We start from the raw sequence: 19,727 nt of genomic DNA on the forward strand, positions 1-19,727 counted from the left end.
CGGTACTTCGATGTTTGTTTCGCGTGCCGAGAAGTTATTATCTGTACATCAAACACCGCCGAAACGTTATCTGACGAATAAAAGAAGTATCAAATAAATTTTCATAACGATTAAAATTTCGTTCAAACGTTCAAACATCCTTAGAAACTACATCGAACGCGCCCGGTCCCGTTCATTCCGACAGCCGATCACCCTCCAACCTACAGTTTCGAAGTTTCCAAATCAATCCACCATGGTTAACGCGACGAACGCCTGGCGTCACGACGCTTCGCCACCATACGTTTTTTATCGAGTAGGCGAGCGTGCGTGCGTCGATGTCGGGAGAGTTCGGGTAACCTCGCGGTTTGCTCGTCGGTCTAAACGTCCCTGTGATTCCCCATTCACTCACACCCATCCACCCATACGGGTTAGCATCTCGGCGCACGAGGAGTGGTTGGCAAGTAAGAGAGGTGCGCAATCGACGTGTAACGCCAGTGTGCGTAAAGCGTGCGCGTGTGCAGTCCAGCGTATCGTTTTGAAGCGCAGTCGTGCGTATGCGTGGCCGCGGTGCAGAGAGGAACCCGACGTTGAAAGAGCAAAAGGTGCGCGCGAGCGTAGACAGAACGGCGGCGTCGAGCGCGAGCAAACGGAGTCGGCATTGGTAAGCGCGATTAGCCGAAAACGCGCAGTCGCGCGTCGATCCTGTCGGGTGGGAGGTGATCAGCTGTAAACACGCGAGGAGCGAAATGTTCGTCCTGCAAAAGTCTATATTGTGAGTACCCGAAATTTTTAACGCAAAAACCGCGTACGAGGAACGGAGAGAGTCTCGGTTCGAAGACGAAACCCGCTCCGCGTCGTTGCACACCGGTGCAGGGCAGCAGCACGCACGTGCGCGCCGCGATTCCGGACCACACCGGGCAAAGTGGAAAAAGCCAGTGGAATATTCACGAGAAGGGCCGTTGGTAACCTAGCTTATGCCGCAATGCAGTGCTGAAAATAGGAGCGCGCAGAGAATCCACGATCGATACGAGGCCACGTTACTCTGCGCTCTGTAGGACAGTGCCAAACACGATTGTATCACGCTCGCGTTCCGGTGGCATTAGAAAATTCTGCCCTTCCGGTCCATTCCTCTTTCAGTCTCATCCTCACGGGCCACCTGATCCCTGCGCGTGAGAAAAGTTCGACGACCATTCCCCGTTTCGTTCCACCCGGAGTCGTCCTGTTTCGTCCTTTCTCGCGGAGCGTCGACCTCCTCGACCGCCCGTGCGACGTCCAAAAATTCGAGGAAAGATGGATCTCGGGTTTCGGTGAAACTTCCGATCGCGAACGACGATCTTTTATGTCGGGCTAGCTTGCATCGAGCATCCATCTACCCGAGCGTCTCGTTCGTATCAAACGCTTAGTGTAAACGATGACAAATCGCATTGCTAAGGTAACTCATAGTCTTTACAAAGTAGTCAGCCTCTGGGAATAAGTTACTAGAGGTAACAAAGAATGACGAAATTCCATACATTGTATGAGTCGATCGTCAACTTGCATCTATCTTTGCTTCCAATATAGCGAGGTTCATCAATATTCCAAAGATGCGATAGAAAATGGAATGCAAGCTATTCGTGATGGAACGTCGAAATTTTGTTTTATTTTGTGTAAAATAATTATTTGGCGGTTTAACGAATTAAACAATTTCGGAATAAACATTAATGTACTTTAAAAGCGACTGGAGTAAACTTGAAACGCTCGGTGCAAACGCAATCGAATTACATTAATAAATGAAAGATGACAATTTAATCAGCCTTAACTGAACTCCTTGCACTCGAGTTGTCTCTAGAAATTAAACGATAATGGTAATCTGAGAACAAAACAATGAAATTATAAATTACGATGATAATCTGGTTGCTTCGTTTTTTTCAAGTTGGAATTTCATTGTTTTGGTTTTACGTTACTGTTGTTGTTTAGTCTCTGAAGGTGACCAAAAACTCAAGTATCGAAACGTTCGTACAGAGCTTGAGTTTGGATGTATTTATTTCTTTTGATTGTGTTTGTCGACACGAACCGCTTTGTTATCGATTCGGTTTGGCGCACCTATCGTCGTAACGAGATTTTTTTATTGATCGGGGGAGATGCGTGAAGCTACGTTACAATGTACCTACGTTTCGAAGTCAGCATTTCCAGCTACATTTACAGTTTTTATCGTAAAATTACAAGTAGACTGCAAAAAAGTGCAATTTGGAGTATGCGATACTAAATCAAACGAAGATCTTGATTGTTAATTATAGCAAGGATACAAAAGTTTTTCGCGACAATTCACCGATATTCATTAGATCAGATCGGAAGCAAAAGCAAGGTTAGATTTGTCATGCACGAGACACGATAATGCGGACGAGCCTTGAAATTTAACTATGTATATTAACAGGCTTGTTTAGAAAATTACAAAAACGCTCTAGAATCAGTTTCTCCACTATTTTTCTACAATATCGAACTGTTTTACATGCTTCTTAGCACTGTAGAACGACTCATTAATGACTTCCACAATAGCTGAATAATATTTCCTTTGTGCAAGTAAATTTGTTACAATTTCTTTTTTCGGAAAGTGTTATTTCTTGTTTGCGTTTCTTTACGTGTTTTCGCTTCTTTCTACCGACCACGACAAACGAACGTTAATGAGGATGACAAATTAATATCACAATAATCGCCAGATGGTCTCTGAATACAAGATACGCGGCGCCATTTAAGAGCTTGGTGCAGAATTTTCTGGAAAAATATTCTATGTCAATACTGAAATATTTGGATTATTTTTGGATAAAGAAAACTTTTTACTTGTTTATCCTTAGTGTCATAGCATTTTTATTATGACGATCATCATGCAAGGTCATTCAAGGCCATGCAATACAATAGATAAATACCGATACGATGCCTGATGTTTTTTCATGTTGTCGGTCTAACATGCTTCTAAGCTATGACATGTATATAAATACACAATTAATAAAAACAGTAAATAGTGAATTCCTTGCATTGGCCGTGCTAGAAACTAATAATTCTTTAACTTGTCGTTAGTGTCAATACTGTTCTTAGTGACCAGTTTATGTTTAACAGCTGCTGCTATCAGCAAACAGTTTCCCTTTTTAGAGAAACTCAGAAAAATTCAATAAGGCTGGGATCAACTAAAATATGATTCTAAATATAAATTATTAAGGAAAAACGAAAGAACTATCAAACATCGATTGTCTGTTTTCCGATCTATAATTTTGTAACACACTTTTGTTCGTGACTGTACATGTTTTTAAAAGAATTCATGTGACGCGTCGGTTTATTTCTATAACCTCACAGTGTTCAGCGTTTTAAAGAGGATTCTCGGAAATTGACAGTACTGCGGTTTCCATAAAGCAAAAAATAGAAATACTTTGACTTCGTTTAATTTTGCGCTGTGTGCTCAAATTGTTTCTGTTCCAGGATGTATTTTCAAATTTATTTGTGTGGTCTGTACAAACAATACTCGACTGCAACCCCTTACCCCTTTATCATTAACTTAGTTTTATACAACAATGGACGACACTTCTATTAAGGTATTAATAATACCTACTGTTTATATTGTATTATAACTCCATTGGCATACACATTTACTAATTACCGGTTTGGTAAATATGGCTCGCAAAACAAACCTCTATAAAGTACTATATGACCAAATAACCTTGTACATAATGTTTCGAAATAAACTTGACACGAACAATTAGTACACAGTAACCGACAGAAGACCGTGTAACCAAGCCTCTATTTTCACTTTCATTTACAGTACGATGTTAAAAGAAGCAACAAACTATTGTTTGATTTTATTAAAGTTACTTTGAACACAGCTTCCTTCGGTTCAATTCGTTTTAGTTTTATGAAAACACAAAGGACAAGTTCGACGTACTCAGTGACTCAAGTATTCCAAGATCATTCGAAAATAAAAGTCATTTGAACTTGAAACGAAAGTCGTGAACTTATAAGACGTCTCGTAAATATAGTAAAAAGTATCGAATACCACAGTCTTTATTCAAATATTTAAAAATAACTACAGAATTTTGATCGAACGTTTAAATAAAAATTACATTTAACCCGTTTGCATCATACATATAGAATAATAAAAAATATGGCCCTATCGCTATATATTTCTTTTAACCCAGTCTAATGATAATAGCCAGAGAAATTACGCATGTAGATACATATATGAGCTAATTATGAAAATGGGTTAAACCTAACTGCTTAAAATAAAGTGAAATTTAATATTTAAATGCTTGCAATAAAGTAAAATGAATCATGTAATTACAATTATGCTTTTACTTGATTAAAATTTCGATTTTTTATTAAAATAGTACGGTGGCCGTTTAACAGATATTTCATGTAAAATACGTTTCTAAACACCCAGTATATAATGTGATTCTTCTTTCATTGTAACACATTGTTTCTTGGTTATTACGTACGTGAGTAAATGTCGCAAATTTTGCGTTGCACAGCGATGAGTAATAAAGGAAGCTTCCTCTCGCGCGAGCCTTATAAAATAATTCCCTTCTTTTTTACGTGAACAATTTGTCGTGAGAAGTCAGAAGTAAAGAATCATAACATACGTCATGGCACCTGTCACTTTCGCATCGGTAAAATTATATCGGCGCTTTACGTAACACGTTAAATCGAATAACTTACATAATGCATGCTAAGCATGGATTTATTATTTAGAGCGTTCAAATGGAATTCTATGTGGCCACATTGTACGTTACGCAGAGAATGGCGTAAAGTTATGTGAAGTTGCGGTAATAATACATTACCACAGACAAGAAACAGTTTACGACTACTTTTTCGAATGCATTTAGTGATAAAAGTTATTGCATATTCATGCCCGTTAGGCAAACGATTTATTATCTTAAACGATGGAACAAGCTCGAAAGGAAGAAGTTAATTTAATTGCCACAAAAAAGCCGCAACAAAATCTACATGATTTCAGTAATTTCAATATTTTTATGCGCGTCTAGCAAGGATACTTATACTATACAAAAAGATGTACTCTCGTTATATACAAAGTTTGCAAAATTAGTCAATAATGTCAGAAACATCTTTGTTGCATCGAACAGAAAAATTGCAAATAATTTTCCTGTAAAGTTCTAGTTAAAAATTTTATAAATAGCGTTGCAGCAATTCACATTCAAGTTGCGTATCTTGCGCGCATAAATACATTGTAACGAAGAAAATCATTCTGCAATAATGTGTGCACGACTATGTGCGATTCTACAACAAACTGGTATGTGCGATATGTGCTTCCGTATGGGAAGGTGACGTCACTTGACGTCACGCAGCTGAACTCATTCGATGACGAGGAAACCGTAATGATCAAGGCCACCATGTGATACGCAATAAACCTAATTCTACAAATCAGTTGCGTAAAGGGACTATCGATTCGATCAAAACTAACTAGACAATTCTAAAACCATATTTTTTAACTGTTCCATGAACGAATATGTAGAAGACATTTTACTACACAGATTAGGATAAACAGTATTACGAAATAAATATTATAAAAAATATAGTTCGAATGTGCATACTTTATTTTCGTAAAACAATATTGTACTCGAATATGACAACAATTTGCAAAAAGTAACTGTCCGTAGGTATGGCATAACAAACATATTTTCTTTTAGAACAGAATGATTTGAACGAGCATATTTTTCGGAGTTATTGCTTTAAATCTGGCCGCATGCCACTGAAATAATAATAGATTACCCTGTTCTCATTCAGAAATGAAGTATATATTGTTATTACACCTAAACGCGTGTCTTTAAAATACCTTTCCTTTCATTGTATAATATTATTAGTGTCGCGTAAATAGTTATTAAATTAAATGCTATATACGGAACGGAAATCATTGAGGCAAGTTCTCCGGTATTATCACTGCTCATCAAACGCGATCAATTGCAGTCAAACATTTAATTCCCGGTTCAGTTATAACCAGATCAAACTGATACCGGTGTGTTACACGACGTCCAGCTATTATCTATACTTTACGGTTAATTGATAAATCCTGTCTCACTAGAATGCCTGATAATAAGCTCTTGATAAAAGTGTATTGCACTTGACTCCTACATGCGAAATTATCGTTGACGGGGATCAAATTAAACAATGAAAATTATCATTTAAACTTAACAACGCACTCCAAAAAATATGCCACACCGAGAATATAATTATAGCGCAAAGAATTAATTGGCTAAAACGACAATGAGGTATGCCAAATGAAAATATTGTAGGTGCCAAACGCAATCTTGTATAATTTTTATCGTCTTTACGTAATATATACCTAGCAAGTTCTAAGTTTTTCCTGCATTCTTTGTTCATTTTCGTTTGATGACTTTCGAACACCAAGGTATAGTATGTACTTATAATGAATATATTATTATCGCATGATAGGCATCGAGTTATCGGCGCGATACACAACTTTTCTTGTTGCGTTGCCTTCAGAATATTTTTAATCGATACGAACCTTTTCCTAACATTTTTAGTGTCACGATACCTTCGTTCTCGTAGCACAGCATATATAAAATATTTAACAGTACGCCAAGAACTTAACCTTGTAAAATACTTTTAAATACGATCATCATAATATAACAAGATTGTTTAAAATCAAATGATGGTTACATACTGAATATTATCACATTGTTTGAACATTTTCACTACTATATTGTTCTGTTTGGACAAACCTGCAGCCAGAACTACACAAATATTATCTACGAAACATTTGTTTTGCCGTGCTATTTCGCTAGCATGGATGTGGGTTTTAACAATCTGCCATTGGATTCTAATTTACGAGTCAATTTACGAACGAAACGTAAACGGACGAAATTAATTTGCAAATGAATCTGAAATGTTTATTCGTTACTTATGAATCAGATTTGCCTAACAATGCATGCAGTCATATGCTCTCTATTTCTCATACAAAAAAAACAAATAAACCTGACATAAAAACGGGAGTTCAGGTTAGTTCAGTAACACTTTGTGTAACAATACAATTTGAAAAGTATATTTAAGAACATAATCTATTTGTAATTACACAGTTTATCTCGTCTATCGTCGTTAAAATGGTCTACGATTTGGCACAAGGTTGCGTGCCACAAGACTGTTCGTGTCGTGACTTCTTGATTTACATCCCTATAAAATATTTGGCAGCATAATTTGATCATATTTTATTGTTACCCTTATACCTAGCAAGGAGTGTTTCCACGAGAAAGATTATCATTTATTATAAGTCAAGATTATTGACGAATGAGTCACGCATTTCGCGAATACAGTTAATCGTGATTTCGCAGAAGTGGTTCTGGTCTGTTCTCACGGGCGTCATTTCATAAAGTTTTTCACAAATGACTCACTTGGTTGAACACACTAATTGGCATGTGCCCCGTTTAAAAGCCTATAAACCAGCAAATATTTGAACGCTGAACCCAATATTGAAATTTTAGAAACTGCACTCACGCTCCTAATCTAAGATAATCATTCTCGTGTAAGAGCCTTCCAACGAAGTTATTTTCTCTGGGGAGAGTTACAAATTTTTTTTGTTCTATCGAGTTGCAACCTAAGTAAGTTTGGTTATATCGAATATTTTTGTTTTCATTGAAAAAGTATGCAGTTAAAAAGACAAAATGTGACCGGAGTACTGTTTTTATACCGAGCTTCAAACGAGTTCTGCAAATATTTTTTAATTTGAATTTAAAAATAAAAGATCGCAACAAAAACTATGGACCGTTTCGTCACATATGTCCGCTATCTAACAGATTGGTTGGATTCTAGAGCTTTTTTACGGGTAGAACATGTGCTCATTCCTTGAATATTATTGCAGCGTTTAGATAGCAAGATCCCCTTTGAATTAACCGAGAGACAGTTCCCGTTAAACGTGCATTTGGAATGACTATAAATACGTCACAAGGGCAAACACTGGTGGAGGTTGGAGGAATTCTGCGACCAACTCCCGGTCATGTTGAAATTCTATGCGACATTCTCGAATGTTAGGTTATTAAACAATAAAATTTACTTCGAGTATACAAATTAACGCGATCGGTTCGTTAAAGAAATCGAATATCGTTCGAACATATAATTTCTTAAGCAAAAATTTCTCTGAGAAGCGTAGAAAAATAAAAGTAAACCTAATTTAGACAGCATTATATGTTTTTTTTCTTTTACGAAAAATTACATTATACGTATAGTTGTTTCGTAATCTGATTGAATGTAGGAAACTTGGTTCGATAACATCAGGGTTAGTCACGATTCTGTAGGTAACGGACAACATTTCTATCAGGAAAAATTCGCTTGCGTCTAGCAAAGATTAGGTTAACTACTCGAGTCTGAATCGAAAAATTCTATGCATAAATCCGATAATTATTTACTCCTTTCGCGAAAGATTTATATCTGCTAGCCTCTGGGTGAAAATTAGCAACGAGATAAATTTTAATAGCACTCATCTTGCGACTTATGGAGGAAATTTTGAAGCTTCGTTAAAAATCATAACCATAAATGATCTAGAAGGGGGGAAAATCTATATGCTCTTAAAAATCGCAAAATATTTTTACTTGAAAGAATAAAGTGAATAATTAATTTGCTTGTTGTGCGTGTTAGGTCAACCAGCAGCAGAAATTGTGCAGGATCATGGGCTCGAATCCTCCCAGCCTCGCACCCTGCCGCGAAGGATATTCAGCAGAGGGACATCCACGAGGTGTGCGGAGACGTTGTACCGATCAATATGGTGAAAGGTATTGGTCATTTAAGGGATCCCCGACTTAATAAGGTACATACTAATTAAGTCCTTAATATACCCTATTTGTATCGACTGTAGGGGTTGATAGAACTCATTCAGTGAAACAAAAAGCAAGTTAAAAAAATACTGGCTCTATTTGTAGACAATTCTGCAAGATATTTTACTTTTTTCTTTAATTTATATACAAGGTATAATAATAAAGAATAAACTCTGTAATTACTTCAGTGTAAAGACTTTTTTAGGAAACACGACCATTTCACACTGAGAGGTCGTTGTTAGAATCTTTGCTCTGAAACTAACAGTGTCATAAATATTACGAATTTTTAAATGAAAAGTACTTTGCATGGGCCTGTGTGTCATGGAATGAGAATGAATTTAATTTTCTATACTGTCGAACAGGGTTTGGCATTTACTCTGAAAGAAAGGATATCTTTGGGTATCCACGGTCTGCAGCCACCGAGATTCAAAACTCAAGAAGAACAGCTGGCTCTGTGCAAGGCTTCGGTTATGAAATATACCGAGGACCTAAATCGATATCTTTATCTCGTGGAACTGCAGGTAAAGAAACATAAACCTACTCAACAACTTATAATAACGTACATGCTTTCAATTATAAATACGAAACGCTTGTCTGTTGCAGGAAAGAAACGAGAGATTATTTTTCCGTCTATTAAGCGAGAACATCGAGCAAATGATGCCAATTGTTTATACCCCTACCGTGGGATTAGCCTGTCAGAAATTCGGCGTCATTTATCGCAGACCTCGTGGATTGTTTATTACAATATTCGACAAAGGTCATATTTACGAGATCCTGAACAATTGGTTCGTATTTTTTAAATATCATTTAAACCTTCGTGTATCCATTAACGATAGAGTTTGGTTTCATAAGAATTATACTTCTATTATTTTTCTCTATAATTCTGCTTGAATAAGACTCTTTTCTAAAATTTAGCGATGGAGTACGTGATATGATTGTAGTGTTAAGTATTATATCAAATAATCTGCAGTAAAGCAAGTAAAGAATTTCTTGCGTTTAACTGCTTATAAACAAGATATCGAAATACATAGTGTAAATGTTTGTGGAAAGTGGGACACATGTGCTCGCACGTGCATTCTTAACTAGATTTTCGGTATCATGAGTTTAGATAAAGAAGCAACTGTCACAGATATTCTGTACGCGAACTTTAAACAGCTACACTTTCATATGCGTCGTCTGTCATCTGTATACGTTATTAATGCATAAACAGTTAACAGAATATCCAAAGAATTCAATGTTTTTTAGTTTTTATTTTTGCTTTGATAAATGTAAAATCATATCCTGATTAGAAAGTGGAAAAATGTCTAGACTTTAAGATTCAAGGACAGGAAGAACATATAGTTTGCTTTTTCAAACGATAGCGCAACAAACACTTTAATCACGTAGATATACGTAATCCGCCGGAAGGAAAACCTTAAATATTATGATAACTGTTTAACAAAGATAAACAATCTAAACAAACGTCATTCGCTACGCGATATATAATTGAAATCCTCGATAAAATTCTTAAGACCACACATCGTTTAACGTGCATGTATCGAAGGCCTCCTTTTATTTCTTACGTTACACAAAACGTTAAAAGCAATTTACGCTGTTAACACGGACGATTATTTTTAACGCAGGCCCGAGCAAGCAGTTCGCGCGATTTGCGTGACTGACGGGGAAAGAATTCTTGGTCTGGGTGATCTGGGAGCGTGTGGAATGGGAATTCCAGTAGGAAAATTAGCTCTTTATACAGCTCTGGCAGGCATTAAGCCACACCAATGCCTGCCAATTACTATTGACGTAGGCACAAATAACGAGCAGCTCAGAAACGATCCGCATTATATCGGTCTCAACAAACCGAGAAGTCAAGGCGGGGAATACGACGAATTGATCGATGAATTTATGGCTGCTTGCGTGAGGAAATATGGTCAGAACGTTCTCATACAAGTACGTTTCTAAAAAAAAAAATATACTACTTGCCCTGAAAATTACTACTTTTATTCTTCCTGTAGACCAATGCAGATGCTTTACGCTTGCAAATGATTACAGTTTGAGGACTTCGGGAACCACAACGCCTTTCGATTCTTAGACAAATACCGCGATAAGTATTGTACGTTTAACGATGACATACAGGGCACCGCTGCGGTTGCGGTTGCCGGAATTTTAGCTTCCAAAAGAATAACGAAGAAATCGATGAAGGAGAATAGGTTCGTCTTCTTAGGTGCCGGCGAGGTACGCAAAATATATCATAACAGAATCTCAAATGTAACAGTTATTAACGATGTGCAAACTTCTTTGCTAATTTACGAATGTTACTGATTTATTTTGACGAGTAACGGGTCCCAATTTAGTTCACTACTTATTACATACAAATTTGAATTCGACATATCAAAAGAATCCAAAAAGGAAACATTTCATTAATTGAATTATGAGATTCACCTTTACCCCATAAGTGAGTAAAGTGTTACAAGTAACACGAAAAAATTAACGAGACCTGTCTGTCCTCCAATGCTCCTAAAAAGAAAAATTAAATTACTTTTGAGTAAATTTATTTGTTTCGATCGCAGGCGGCTATCGGAATAGCCGATCTTTGCGTCAAAGCATTGGAAGCGGACGGATGCACGGAACAGCAGGCTCGAGATAATATTTGGATGATGGACATCGACGGATTGCTCGTTAAAAACCGACCGGATGGTAACCTGGATGGTCATAAGGTCTGGTACGCGAAAGATCACAAGGTGATGAAAAACCTGATCGATGTTGTGAAAGAAGTGAAACCGACCGTTCTGATTGGTGCGTAAACTTTTGTTCATCGACATGCATCGATTTCTGTCTAAAGTAGAAATATTCAAACAGGCGCATCGGCGGCTGCAGGAGCGTTCACTCCTGAAGTATTGAAAGAAATGGCCAAGAACAACGAAAGACCATTGATCTTTGCATTGAGTAATCCCACCAGCAAGGCCGAGTGCACGGCTCAGCAGGCGTACGACTTCACGGATGTACGAATATTATTTATTGTATTAAATTTTGCAAGAATAGGCGCGTTGCTAAAATCACGGAAAATATTGTTTCCTCCAGGGAAGATGCATTTTCTCGTCGGGATCGCCGTTCGGCGAAGTGAATTACAACGGGAAAATTTACAAACCCGGTCAAGGAAATAACGCGTACATATTCCCTGGAATCGCATTGGGCGTCATCGCGACCGGATGTCATCACATCACCGAGGATTTGTTCCTTATTTCCGCCCAAGCAGTCGCCGATCACGTGAAAGACGAACATCTTGAGATGGGTAGCCTGTATCCACCGTTAGGCACCATTCGTGAATGTTCGATAGACATTGCTATTCGAATTGCCAATTACGCTTACGCGAGAAGTAAGTTGCTCGTCGTTATTTCGACTTACCTCGTCTTACGATTTCTAAGATAGAAATATAAGAATACGATTTCTATTTTAACCCTGTATGCGTTATTGTATTTTTCAAAAAAGAAATTATTTATTTTAATTAATTATCGAAATAATTGACTAAATTTTTTAGATACAGGAAATGAAATTTCAACTATCTAGGTATTTTGAAATCTGCATATAAAATCCTTTCCTTTTCAGCTGGATTAGCGAGCGAATATCCGGAACCGAAGGATATACGCAAGTTTATCGTGAGTAAAATGTACGATGCCAACTATGACAGTCCACTACCAAATGTTTATGGTTGGCCGGGCGATTATGCTAACCCTCGCATTCTGCCAGAGGTGTAAGTATTCCAACATTTTCACAAATGACCAAAGTTCCCTATGTCACTTACAATTTCATCATACAAGCACTATGAATAGAAGGAAGTTTTTTAGTAACGATTTACATAATTAGGAAAATAACACGTAGTTTGATAGAAAGTAGCAGTAACAGATAGAACTCACTTAGGAAAGTAATAATGTGTAAAAGAAATAGCGAGTTTAGACGCAAACGAGACTGCAATGGTATCACGATTAGCAACACAGTACTTTAACATTGCACGTAGCTTCTTAATCTTTCGAAAAAGTAATGGCACTTGCAAAGTAAGTTTTGGTAGTAGCTGCAACGCAACTAATTTTATATGCTCAATTTCACGCCAGTATTGTACGTATACTAATCTTTCTTTGCGAAGAAAAAATAACCATGACAAAATTTTAATTTTTTCTCCGCAAATTGAAACTTTTATGCAGGATAAACTACGTAATTGGTCCATCCAAATTATTCTTCTTAGTTGACTAATCAAATTTTGTTTTATAATCGAGAAACATTTAAAAAATTTGTTTATATTTTTCTTTATATCTATCTTTATATCTGAGTTCTATACCTTGTCTCAAGATCTGATTAGATTTTTAGCAAAATCGATCTATTGATAATGATAAGTACCACTTGTAGTTTATTGGTTTTTAAAGTAAATATTATCTTCAATTGTTTTCATTGTCAACTAACAATAAAAATAATACAGGTAGAGAAGTTACGTGGTTAATTCTGTATAATAACTGCTTGCTTTAAGGGCTGTAGTACCATTATTTATCAGTAAACAGCATTCTTTTACCATCGGTTCGTTGCTCGACAGCGATTGATTTCGTTACAAGCAGCTGAAGCTTTAATTAATTTTTTTCAGAGAGACTGTAGAAATCCGCCACGATTTAAAACATCTGTAGCGGGTTTTACCGAGCGGGATATTCAGAGGCTATCATTATTACTATTGTCGATAAAAATATCGCTGTGCCCTGAATTGAAAATATAAGACAGGTCGTGGCAAATACAGGCAACAGTGCAGTTTTAAACAGTTTTAACTGTAAGGACTGTTACTTTGTCAGTGACTAATACCAGTGCTTTTACGATGTAACTTGCACGAAGTGTTAAAGCACGAAAAAAAAAAATCACGATGACATAGTGCTATTACTACAGCATCGTATGTCGCAGTAAGCTAACATTGCAGTATTTTAATGTCCTCCTTCATCCCATAAACAGTACAGTATTAGGATTGATAATTTAGCGCTCGGAATCATGATAGGTGTTAATCATTGAAAGTATTTAAAGAAAGTTTATGGACTTGTTGTCCATGTACGCTCTACAATTACGTTTTACGAAGCAAACAAGTGAAATAGTAACGTATTCCTTCGTAGATTAAAGCACTTCCATGCAATATATTATAATTTTACAATATACGAATAGTTTAATACACCGATACTTATACGGTGATAGTTTTCGATCAAGAAATGAATATGAAGGTGACAAGTGTGAACGCACATTTCGTTTTTTCTATTCATGTTTAATTTTTTAAAACAAACTTTTCTTTTGAAATTTTACTTTGAAGAAACAATGCCCTTTTGATATAGAAACTAATTCTTCGTTGTATGTTTAAGGTTGCCCGATTTTTCCTTTACGGACGACCTTCAAGTGAATGTCAGAAGTCCGTAAACCCACCCCGAAAAAACCAACATAATTCCTCAGCTCATATCCTCTAACATGCTTTTACTTTGCGATGTTTTGTATTTATATACACTATCCCAATATACATTTCTCAAAGACTTTGAGTAAAGATTATTCTAAATATATTCACTGGAGAGAAGTCGCAAGAAACGACTATTTCTTTCCAATTTTGAATAAATGTCTTATTATTATTTCAGCAATTGGCATTCACGTTCAATCAGTACCATTTTATTTATTCGTATCCGGGATGTCCCGTAATTCTCAATGTAATCGATAAGTGATTAGTATCGCGCACAAAAATAAGTAGCAAACTAGAATAATATTTATTTGTACAAAACTTTGTTTCTGTATATTCTTGACTGAATTTTGACTAAACGAACATGGGTAAAGTTTTGAAATATATTAATTAAAGAAGTGTTGAAGGCATTCTTTCGGTTATAGTATAGAACAAAATCAAAATTTTTGCTATATTTAATCATATTTTTCTTAGACACAAATAGTCAGTTATAAGAAGAACGTTTTATAAATAAATTAACAAAACATACAATTCAGGTACAGAATACAGTAGAACCTCAAACTAAGTCTTGTACGAACAAATTATTCTATACTTTGAAACTTATTTTTATACAACGAATCACTCACATTTCGGTTATACTCCGAATTTCGAGACACTCAGTAGAATGTACATCAAATTATGTTGAAAAAGATCGCGAAAAATCGCGCGTAGAAAATATTTTTATTCCGTAATAAACGTCGAGATATCATGAAATATTTCGCGCTCTTAAATATTAATGCAATTACGTGTCTGTTCCTGAGACATCCTTGATCTTCGTGTTTATCGAGCGATCAGGAAGCATCGTTAAGTGATTCTATGCAAATAAAATGATACAACCTATTTTTCTCTACGTGAAAAGTGTCTATTTTTCAGGGGTGTGTTGGAAATGCCCTTCTTTGCTGTTAATATTTCAGTCTTTATATATACATATATATATGTATATAAACGGTGTATTCTGGTGTCTAGCATGCTGTGCAATACCTAATCCTGTGAAACCTTAGAAAACTGGTACACGCATATAATGTGCTTGCTATGTGTCGCAATGTAATTAATCATTAATTAGCAAGAATGGTTATTAAATTTGGATTACCTATACGTAAGGATATTTGCTGCCACGAGTTTGTTTAATTTGGTTACATAGACATAAAAGCGGTGATGAGTTTAACCAAGCGGCGCGAACTCACGGTGTAATGCCGTTAGCTCGCGATAGATGGACGTTAAAAAATAATCAAAACTGATGCGCCCACGAGCTGATCTTATTTTTGCGTGCACGTACCTCGAATACGTCCACGACGAGTTGCTTGGTTAAACGAGAAATACTGAGAAGTATTATGTTATTACTAACAGTGTTCTTCTCCCAACAGATTATGACGTGTTGGCGAGTCTAAAGACAAGACGACTACTCTGATGTATACACACACGTTTTAAGTTAATTTTATCGAATGCGAAATTAAATGTTTTGTAAAGTGGCCACATCTATAACCGTAGGAAACCGAAATGTTATCGCGTACAGTGTTAGGGAATTGACGGTTTCAATCGAGATTCTTTGCTCGTCGATATTCAGTACTTATTTATTGATAATTTAATTACCGTATCTGTATTTTGTGACGATGTATACGATACCAGTATGTATATGTTATTCGCTAATTCTAAGATCGAATTCTCGTGGCCTGTTTCAACGGAAACTATTTATTTAATTTATTTATGATCTGTACTCTCTAACGTGCCATTTTATGTTGGACAAGTATTATTGCTGCGCGTGAAACGAGTAATGCCACGAAATCGAGAAGGAATTTTTTTTTTTCTTTTCTTGAACTTTCCTAAAGAGAAACCCCGGTGAATAATTCATTAAATTGCAGCAGTATTGTCCACGGAGGCTTCCTCGATTTTGTCTCCTGTAACCATATGCATAAACGGTATAGCTTATTTCGCGTTATTTGTACGCATTTCATATAATTATAATACAGCGTGCAAAAGAGACAAATCAGCATAAAGGGGCTCCATCCGTGGACAGCGCAAGCTCATATGTATGTCGCAGATCTGTGCGACGTGAGTTATACATTAAGTAACTTTGTCGAAAAAGAATGACGAACATTCGGATTAAATGTTCCCATCACGAAAATATTTTAACCCATTATTAGATATACTGTGTAAGGCCATGCAAGTTGTCGCACCGTTTGTTCAATTTAATAACGTATTTGTACACATTATGATCAGAAAAAGAAAAACAGTACAACATTGTAAAAGCCGTATTTTTTGTACCACATTGTAATTTTCACTCTTACGTTAAGTAATATACGAAATGAAAATTGTCTCAAAATGTTCCTGTATGTTACATAAAATAGAAAACTTCGATCGACAACATCGATTAGATTATAATTACTGCCACGCTACAGGCATAAAGCGACACCTGTCGTACGAACTATTGCGGATTCACACTATGTTTGCATAAAAACCATGTCGCGGATGTAGGAGCGAGAAAAGAACGGAAATTATATTATCCAAACGTAACTCCTCGCTCATTGAAATTTGTTACTGTGCGTATAGACTATACACTAAGGCTATTAATAAATGTTAATTCATGATCGTTAGTGCGTCAATTTATTTCACTGTACTCCACTTTCGATAGGTTTTTTTTTCGAAGAGACTTCAATTAAGCGTGAGGGAATTATAATAGTAGATTTATTAAACAAAACTTTATGAAAGTAATTCAACTATGTACATAATTATAAAAAGTATTTTCCTTATTGAATGTTTTCACTCTTTTTCGCACTTACACGTGTAAAAGTTATCTGCATAACAGTTGTCAACAAGTTTTAGCCGTGATATAAACTGCAAATAGCACCAATGAATTTTGATGAATTCATTTTGTACTGCTATAATTTATCTCCAATACATCAATCTGCCATCCGAGTTTCAGTATTTAAGGTAAACTTTCAAGTATTAATTTCTTTTGTAAGTGTTGGATTCATCTTGTGAGTAATTGCATAGAATGTATTGTCCATGAAAGAGACACATTGTGGATAAACATTGTCTGATGTTTCTCATCACATGTTACAGGGTTGAATTTAGTTGGTTACTTTTAATCAGTCCCTAAACGTGCTAATGTACAAAAGTTATACCAACTTCAACTCCTCCAAAGACCCACACGGAAGCGTGCTACTGTCTTAATATGCTACTTGTATTAGATTCCTGCATCCCTTCCATTGAAAATATATTATATTTATTTTAGGCACTATCGTCAGAAGCGTTTGGTTCGTAATCAGGATCGTCGTCGTCATCGTCTTCCAGATCCAAATCATCGAGATTTTGAAACAGACTTTCATCTACCTTAACAGCATCTCCTACAGATTAAAAAATGAGCGATGCATTCTTACTTATTTTCTACGTCTCGATTTAATGTGAACGTTGTGAGAAAATGTGATCACTATGGACGCTGACATACGGAGTTCTTATGCCAGGCCTGACGAACTGGCGGCCCGTGAGCCCACAGTGGGCCCTTTACCCTCACTCGTTCAACCATCCACTTGATCGTCGGAAAGTCGCAGTGTATTACCCCTTTCTCATCCTCGCCACACGCATACTTTGGACGTATACTGTCACTCTTATCACCCCGCACGCACACCGTCATTCTCATCGCCACACGCACACTATTCTCGTCACGTGCACTCTTGGTGAGCATGAAAGTCACAATAGTTCCCGACCAGCCAACCAATTCTCCCACCACCAGATTTCATACTAATTAGGTTAGGTGCCCAGCCACTGGGCCAGAGTAAGCATAGTTGGGAGAGGGGGACAGTTCTACGCATGCGCGAAATAGGAAAGTAGGGAAAGAAGCCACAAGTGGCTTGCGAATCGCTAGTTCGTCACCCCTGCAATACGCGATTGCATATTCTGTTTTTTGTAATAAACATTGTAATAAAGTTTATTATAGAGATTAAAATTATTTTTTTAGCATGCATACGACAGACACGTATATATACACTCTTCGTATGCGAGTGTTCATTTTTAGAAAATACTCTTTGAAAGCGTATATATGTACTCTTTGGAGCAGAAGGGTTAGAAAATTCATAACGATACCATCATCTAAGAATTTGAGGTCTGATTGATCCAATGTTTTGTCTGTCATAAATAATTCTCTGCCTGTTAATTTTTTCCCTTCGCGTTCAGCCATTTCCCTTCGCTTTGTATATCCCATTTCTTGGTCAAACTTTTCTTTCCAACTTAGAAATGTTTCTACAGTGACTCGAGTTCCTTCAAACTTTTTCTATAATAATGAAAATGAAGTCACTTTCACATTTATACACTTTATAAAATTAAATACATATTTAATTAAATATACCCTTTCTGCTTCTTCTTCTTCTTTGAGTTTTTTTGTTGCAGACTCTTCTCTATTTAATTTAATTTTGTCCCACTGTACATTAAGCCATTCCTGAGCAGCACTAACTAATGTGAATACCATAACCATTCCAAGATTTTCATTCATTTCTTCTATTAAATGATGCTTTAATTTTTCTGCACTCCCTTGTTCAAAGTTCTCTTGTTCTTCTATTGATATGAGGAGTGCCTCGTCTGGATACTTTGCAGTGTATGTAAATTCTAAACGACAACTAAGACCATTCACAGTTTCTGGTTCATACTCCTCTGTTTTAATGGGTATGGCAAATGTGTAATATGGTTCAGTAACTAAAACTATGAAAAATTTCTATTTGCAGTGTTTTTACAATTGAAGCCAACAAAACAATAATTAATACAAATTTGTTGCTTCACTAAATCAACAATTTGAATGTAATTATTGAGAAAATAGTAATGTGTTTATATTGGAAAAACAAATTTATAGGTTATGCACCGTTACTTACTTTCCAATTCACCGCAATAGATTGATTTCAAAGCCTCGATTTCATTGTACTGCTCGTCCTCGTAATCCATGGTGTTTGGATTAAAACCAATTTATTAAAGGCTCCTTATGTTACAGATTTAATTGATAACTTCGACTAAATTACAAGAAATCATGTTATAACCATGACAGCAACGGCAAGTAGCGCTGCAAAATTAATGCTGCATACTGCACATGCGCATAAATCGTTTACCAATTTCCGCTTAAAGCCGCTGTTATATTGAAAACGTAGCTTTAAGATCAAAATTTAAATATAATGAACAAAAATCAAAGTGTACAACGCTTGAATAAATAAATGGAAACATATTATACATTGTGCCAATCAAATTTTGTATTTAAAAAGCAACAAAATATGTATCCCACGATTCTTCCAAATGTAATATTTTAAAAATTGATACTGCTTTCAATAAATTAAACTGTACCAAAGTTTCATTATTATTACAAACGGATCATATAAATAAAGAAAGAAATTCTTTATAGGATGAAAGGTAATCTCTCTCATGTTGTTCTTAAAATACATTAAACACAGTAGCTCCGAAAATATGCTAACTGTATTTTTGCGAAC

At 36.1% G+C, this 19,727-nt stretch overlaps 2 protein-coding genes across 5 annotated transcripts; one reads left to right on the forward strand and one right to left on the reverse strand.

Annotated features, from left to right (window-relative positions):
* The first annotated feature begins 394 nt into the window (after positions 1-394).
* Positions 395-16,856, forward strand: LOC122401690 (NADP-dependent malic enzyme-like). Of its 2 annotated transcripts, XR_006259450.1 has the most exons (12): positions 395-751; positions 8,608-8,776; positions 9,146-9,304; positions 9,387-9,568; positions 10,406-10,715; positions 10,818-11,000; positions 11,336-11,561; positions 11,625-11,767; positions 11,847-12,141; positions 12,372-12,516; positions 13,396-13,572; positions 15,630-16,856. XR_006259450.1 is itself a non-coding variant. In XM_043403981.1 (11 exons), the coding sequence occupies exons 1-11, from the start codon at positions 726-728 to the stop codon at positions 15,634-15,636; spliced, it is 1,845 nt and encodes a 614-aa protein (XP_043259916.1). In that variant the 5' UTR covers positions 395-725; the 3' UTR covers positions 15,637-16,856. The 2 variants fall into 2 exon arrangements, 1 of the variants encoding a protein (XP_043259916.1); XM_043403981.1 differs by lacking the exon at positions 13,396-13,572.
* A 70-nt stretch (positions 16,857-16,926) lies between these two features.
* Positions 16,927-19,298, reverse strand: LOC122401691 (RWD domain-containing protein 1). Of its 3 annotated transcripts, none has more exons than XM_043403984.1 (4): positions 19,125-19,298; positions 18,608-18,909; positions 18,346-18,532; positions 16,927-17,609 (listed from the first exon to the last, which is right to left on the reverse strand). In XM_043403984.1, exons 1-4 carry the CDS (start codon positions 19,192-19,194, stop codon positions 17,494-17,496), a joined length of 675 nt encoding a protein of 224 aa, XP_043259919.1. In that variant the 5' UTR covers positions 19,195-19,298; the 3' UTR covers positions 16,927-17,493. The 3 variants fall into 3 exon arrangements, with proteins under 3 accessions (XP_043259919.1, XP_043259918.1, XP_043259917.1); XM_043403983.1 differs by having other exon boundaries at positions 16,927-17,606; positions 18,608-18,957; XM_043403982.1 differs by having other exon boundaries at positions 18,608-18,957.
* Positions 19,299-19,727: the final 429 nt, after the last annotated feature.

The sequence above is a fragment of the Colletes gigas genome, unplaced genomic scaffold (genome assembly GCF_013123115.1).
Source record: "Colletes gigas isolate AHSC1104 unplaced genomic scaffold, ASM1312311v1 Colletes_gigas_Sc00027, whole genome shotgun sequence".
In the NCBI taxonomy this organism is placed as follows: domain Eukaryota; kingdom Metazoa; phylum Arthropoda; class Insecta; order Hymenoptera; family Colletidae; genus Colletes; species Colletes gigas.